The sequence below is a fragment of the Aquarana catesbeiana genome, linkage group LG01, assembly GCF_042186555.1.
Source record: "Aquarana catesbeiana isolate 2022-GZ linkage group LG01, ASM4218655v1, whole genome shotgun sequence".
NCBI classification, from domain to species: Eukaryota; Metazoa; Chordata; class Amphibia; order Anura; family Ranidae; genus Aquarana; species Aquarana catesbeiana.
The window spans coordinates 981,710,047-981,716,497 of NC_133324.1; the positions used below are offsets into that span (position 1 = coordinate 981,710,047).

General features: G+C 48.3%; 1 protein-coding gene across 1 annotated transcript; it reads right to left on the reverse strand.

Moving 5' to 3' along the window:
* Positions 1 to 287: 287 nt before the first annotated feature.
* Positions 288 to 2,685, reverse strand: LOC141123836 (E3 ubiquitin-protein ligase TRIM39-like). Its single transcript, XM_073612078.1, has one exon. It carries the CDS (start codon positions 2,683 to 2,685, stop codon positions 1,654 to 1,656), a length of 1,032 nt encoding a protein of 343 aa, XP_073468179.1. The 3' UTR covers positions 288 to 1,653.
* Positions 2,686 to 6,451: the final 3,766 nt, after the last annotated feature.

Below are 6,451 nucleotides of genomic sequence, written 5' to 3' on the forward strand. Positions count from 1 at the left end.
CAGAACAAAAACAAACAAGGAATAATAATTGTAATAGAAATAAATATCTATGTGCTTTAGTTTTAGCTTTACAGTAACATGAAGACGGGTCATACCAAGCAAAGGAGATCTATTTGTTCCATTCTGTGATGCGTTTGTGTCTTCTATATATATGAAAATGTAACATTGTAAGACAATCCTGACCATAGGAAGCCTTGTGTGTCCCAATAAAATGATGGATGTGTTCCATCGGGATTACAAAGTTCTTGTGGAATGTAATGAGGAAATAACAACCTCTTTTCCCAGTGAAGGTTCTGGAAGTTTATTTAGAAGAGAAGAGTTACAAAGTAAAAGTAAAGATTAGAAAGTAGAGATGAAGATGTGTGGAAATCCTTAGACATGGCAGGTGGATCAAGGATCTGACCTCTTCATCAAACGGGAGGCTTTTACCCTCCAATCCTAGACAGTTGTCATGGAGGATTGTCCCAAACATCAACATTTTACAGATGGAATCATTCACTGAAGAATTTGTACAAGCAGCACATCATTCATTACAAGAGACATTCATTTCTGTTATCTCTGAACACCTTATCAGCTTGTCCCACCTCCAGACTCCAAAATCCCTCATTGTAGAAGAAGGAGGAGACAAACTGTCTATGTTCCCTAACAAGACCTTCCAAGGATCCCAAGAACAACAATTAGTTCTAATAACCTCTTTCTGTAAAGTCATTCTAGATAGAGAACCTGTTATTATATAAAGAACCTAACATTAGCATATAAGCACTTAGTCATGTCATTTCATCATTAGTAAATCATATGAGAATTATTTCGCTTTATCAGATGAATAGGACCATAGAGGAAATGGAACAATTGCTCGGCTCCATAAGGATCATAGAGGTGTCGGGACTGAAGGGGTTAATGGTGATTGTAGTCATCGTCTAATCCCTCCCATCATTCTATCTATATCCAATTATTGATCAATATTCCCATATACAGAGCTGAGGATTTCCACTTCCTGAGACTGTATACCCCCCGTCACCTGTCCACAATCCCTGCCCCCACTACATCATAACCAATAGGAACAAGACTAGCACTGGCATTAATTCATAGCGATATGAATCACAGCCAATCACATTGAGGGGGGGGGGGGGCAATCACAGATGCATGGATTGGTCATGTAAAGGAACCTGTGTGAGGACAGAAATGTAGGAATTCTCATTGTGGATTTTAAAGCGTGTGTCTAGACAAATCCTATTGTTCTAGATTTGAATAGAGTGGGGGAGGATTAGAACCCCTGTCAGGTTATTACTGCTATCCGGGGCTCCATTAGAGAGATGTCCCCTCACTTCGTCCTGGTGACAACTTTTTATCAGACAAGAAATTAAAGAAAACCTATAACAGGGACACAGACAGAAATAAAAACTTGATGGGTTCTGATCATTCCCCTAATTTACTAAAGAAAGGAATTCTCTATCTGTCTGTGTTGCTATTGGAGAGTTCCCCTCACTTCCGGTCTGGTGAAATGTTGTCAAAGGGACAGGAAGTGAGGGGGAAATCGCTCTAATGTAGCACTGGATAGCAGTAAATACCTGGCAGGGGTCCTAAACCATCCCCACACATACAAAACTGAAACAAATCAGATAATCCACCTTGTGATGTCTCTGGGCAGATCTCTCACTTCTGATTCCCCCCACATATCTTTATACAACCTCCCCCTACCCATACCCCAGCATGGAGGGGCTCAGTGAAGGTGGTGGTGAAGGTGTGGAGATGTCGGATCGGGTCACACAGATCATAAAAGGAGATCCGCCCGGCCTCATAATCCAGATCTATCCTGACTCTCCTACTGGAGACACCGCCGGGTAATCGGATCTCATTACTGTCATGTATCACTGAGAACTGATTACCCCACAACCCCCACCTCTCCAAACTCCAGGACTTCTGATTATATCCAATCCTTGACTGATTTCCTCTCCTGTCTATACTGGGGTAACACATCCCGACTCTCCAGTACTCTGCCCCCCCGACATCCACTTCCCAGTAATGTCTCCCCGAGGAGAACCTCTGACTGCTCATCACCTGAGGACCCTGAAACTTCTCTGGTGTTTTTGGGCGATGCTGATGTGATGATGACCAGGATGCAGTTTTCCTGTCATCTGATATATGTAGAAGATGACCAGCTGTCCTCACATCCAGTAAAATGTCTGTAACCCCCGACACCCCTGATGTTTGCTGTACAGCCCCAATATTTGGTCCTCCAGCCTGGAGGTGTGAGTGTTGGACGGAGCATTTCCTGTTCTCCAGAGAAGTGGTGGGGACACATAAGACGTGTTCTGGTGACTTGCTGTGGATTGTCAGGTGATTGACACACAGAAAAGCTTTACACATCAGACAGGATATCACAGCAGGTACAGGAGTGTGAATACAGTAAGTACAGAAGACCCCGGACTCCTCCTGATCTGGATGAGTGGACAGGAAATTCTCCACTATGTTACGTAGTGTTATGTTCCTGTGCAGTGCAGGCCGATCCTGGAACTCTTCTCTACATTCAGGACAGGAATAACCTCCAGACCTCTCCTGTGTATCCAACACACGACCAATACAGTCCCGGCAGAAGTTGTGTCCACATTTCAGGGTTACAGGATCTGTATACATGTTCAGACAGACGTAACATTCCAGCTCCTTCCTTAGATCAGCAGACGCCATCGCTGAGAGCAGAAGAGAGAGAATGACAGTGAAAGTATCTGACACATTACCCAGTTCTGTACATTTCTACACAGGGCGAGGTGACCAGCTCTGTACATTACTACACAGGGTGAGGTGACCAGCTCTGTACATTACTACACACATTAGGTGTATGCCTGGGCACACCCTAATGTGTCCCTGGAGATCTGCTGTAAAATGCTGTAAGACTGTATAGGGAGCTGCCTGTGAGACAGTTGCCCATTGAGCAGTCAGGGAGGGATGCAAGAGCCGATCTGTGCGCGAAACTAATGTAATGTCACTGCTTGCAGAGAGAAGCTGTCAAAACTCGGCGCTGATGTTGGGGGTGGGTAGGACCAAACAGCTAGCCTAGCAAACACAAGCCAATGGGATAGGGGGCTGGGCAGGCCACTCCGTTTATGTGGCTCCACCCCCTATCAGCTATCATACACCAGTCAATGATTGGACTGCTTAAGAAAGGGGGCGCAGCCACATACATGGAGCAGCCTGCCCAGCCCCTATCCCGTTGGCTTGTGTTTGATAGGCCAACTTCAGTCCCGCCCACCCCCGACATTAGCACTGAGTTTTGACAGCTCCTCTCTGCAAGCAGTGACATTACATTACAGTTTCACACACTGAGTGGCTCTTACATGCCTCCCTGACTGCTCAATGGGAAACTCCCCCTCTTCTAGATCAGTGCTGCCTATCAATGCGACCTATCAGGCGGTGTACACAGTACCGTGCACCCATAGTGCAGTTGCTACTACTTTTCTGGTGGTGTACACAATACATACAGTGCATCCATAGTTGCTATTAGACTTCTGGTGGTGTACACAATACTGTGCACCCCTAGTGCAGTTGCTACTACTTTTCTGGTGGTGTACACAATACAGTGTAGTGTGATTTTGCTAAACAAAATTTACAGCATGTCGGGAAGGCCACCAAGGAGAGGCAAACACTCACAGGCCACTAAAAGAGGGCAAGCAGGCTCTGTGTCTACAGTCAATGGTGCATCCTCAGTACGTGGCCATGGGGCACGCTTGTCCTTTTTTTCTGCAGCTGGCTGTGTTAAGCCACAACATGCAGAAGAGTTGGTGGAATGGATAACAAAGCCGTCCTCATCCTCCTCATCCTGTCACCCAGGCTCAGAGTAGTTTGCCTGCCAATGCAGCTGCCAAAGCGGCCTATTCCATCAGCTCCATGTCAACAGTCACTCCTTCCCTAGCCCCATCATGCATGGAGGAGTCCCCTGAACTATTCGACCACAGTGTCGGGTACATGCTGCAGGAGGATGTGCAGCAATTTGAAGGCTCCGATGATGGTACCCAGGTTGAGGAAGGGAGTAACGCGAGCCTAGAGAGAGGGGGTGCCCAAGAAACTGGCAGTCATGTTCCCCATCTGAAGCATACTGCCAAGTTTGCTCCAGTGACGAGGAGGGAGGGGATGATGAGGTCACTGACTACTTTGGTGCCCGGTAGGAGGCAGGATGCCCTCCAGGGGGTAGCTTAAGGGCAGCCACCCAATTGCAGGTGCAGGGCGATGCGGACTCCCCGAATATTTTATAAAGTTCTTTGGTGTGGGCCTTTGACACGTATGCAGCAGATTGCACAGTTTGCAACATATGTCTGAAGCGTATCAAGCGTGGCCAAAATAGCAGCTGCTTGACCACCACATGCTTGACCAGACATATGACAACCTCCCATGCAGTCCGTTGGCAACAGAACTTAAAAGACCCACAAGAACAAGGCGGATCTCTCCTTGCTCCTCATCAGCTGGGATCTCCAACTCCACTATACCTCCAGTCCTCTCAGAAACCTGCACGGAGAGGAATGAAGGTATAGCAATAGGTGTCCCAAGTGCTTATGGCCAATCTGCTAGCGGTACACCAACATCTGATTTTAGCAGGCAAATTTCCCTACCCCAGTTGCTAAACCGTCGAATAAAATTCGGTCTCAGCCATCCACATGCTCAGCGTCTGAATGCTAGCGTGGCCAAATTGCTAGCACTGCAACTGCTGCCTTTTCAGCTGGTAGACTCTGCCCCCTTTTGTGAATTTGTGGAATGTGCGTTACCTCAGTGGCAGCTCCCCAAACGCAATTTCTTTTCACGGAAGGCCATTCTGGCTCTCTACCAGCATGTGGAAGGTAATGTCTTGGTCTCGTTGGACAGGGCAGTCAGCAGTAAGGTGCATATTACCGCTGACTCATGGTCCAGCAGGCATTGACAGGGACATTACCTTTCTTTCATGGTGCACTGGGTAACTCTGCTGGCAGCTGGGAAGGATGAAGGACAGGGTTCAGTATTGTTGGAGCTTGTTCCACCACAATGCTAGCGGTGATTCTGCCACAGCTCTCCTCCACCCCCTCTTCTTCCTCTATGGCCACTTCCTCTGCATATTACTCCTCTGAACCAGCGGTGCTCCGTAGGAGTTCAAGGGGCTACGCAAGCACTCAGGCAAAAAGATGCCATGCTGTGCTTGAGTTGGTCTGCTTAGGGGACAGGAGCCACACTGGGGCAGAGATTCTGTCAGCTCTGCAGGGGCAGGCTCAGAGGTGGTTGACACAATGCCAGCTTCAGCCAGGAATGGTTTTATGCGACAATGGCACCAACCACCTCTCCGCCCTCCAACAGGAACACTTGACCCATGTTCCCCGTTTGGCTCAAATCCTGAATTTGGTGGTGCAGTGGTTCTTGAGCAGGTACCCGGGCTTACAGGATTTCCTGAGGCAGGCCAGGAAAGTCTGTGGTCATTTCTGCCGGTCATATAATGCCAGTGCCCAGCTGGCTGACGTTCAAAGGGAATGCAACCTGCCCAAGAACCGCCTCATTTTCGACATGCCCACAAGGTGGAACTCAACGTTGGCAATGCTGCAGCGGCTGCACACGCAGCAAGGGGCTATCAATGAGTACCTGTGTGAGTATGGCACCAGGACAGGGTCAGGGGAGCTTTGATTTTTTTTCGCCATGCCAGTGGCTACTGATCAAGGATGCATGCACTGTCCTGTCACCATTTGAGGAGGCCATGAGGATGGTGAGCAGTGACAGTGCATGCATCAGTGATACTGTTCCTCTTGTCTTCCTGTCGGAGCACACGCTTCGTGGAATAATGGACAGGGCACTTGAGGCAGAACAGCGGGAGGAAGAGGAGGACTTCCTTACCTCTCAAGGCCCCTTTGAGGAGGATTGTGTCAGCATGGAGGTGGAGGATAACACTCAGCATCAGCAGCAGTCTTCAAGGGATCATTTTCAGTCCCCAGAAACCCATGGAGTTGTATATGGCTGGGAGGAGGTGGTTGAGGATCATGTGATCCTTAGTGACCCAGAGGACTCAGGATCAAATGCCTCTGCAAACTTATGATGCATGGCCTCCCTGATCCTGCAAAGCCTGCGAAAGGACCCTAGGATTTGAGGTATTAGGGAGAGGGATCATTACTTGCTGGCAACCCTTCTTGATCCACGTTACAAGGGTAAGGTTGCAGAACTTATTCAGCCTTCGCAGAGGGAGCAGAGGATGAAACATCTTCGAGAGGTCTTGTAGAAAGGTTTGTGCAATGCATTTCCAGAGCCTGGGAGGTTACAACTTCCTGGTGCTGGACAACGTGTTGCTGAGGCTTCGTTCAGTCACAGAAAGAGCAGCGGAGAAGGTGGCTGGCTGACCAATGCCTTCAGACAATTCTTCAGTCCTCAAGGTCCGATTGGTTCCAGCAACCATCGCCAGCGTCTGAATTACATGGTATAGGAATATCTAGGGGCAAGATCAGACTTTGAG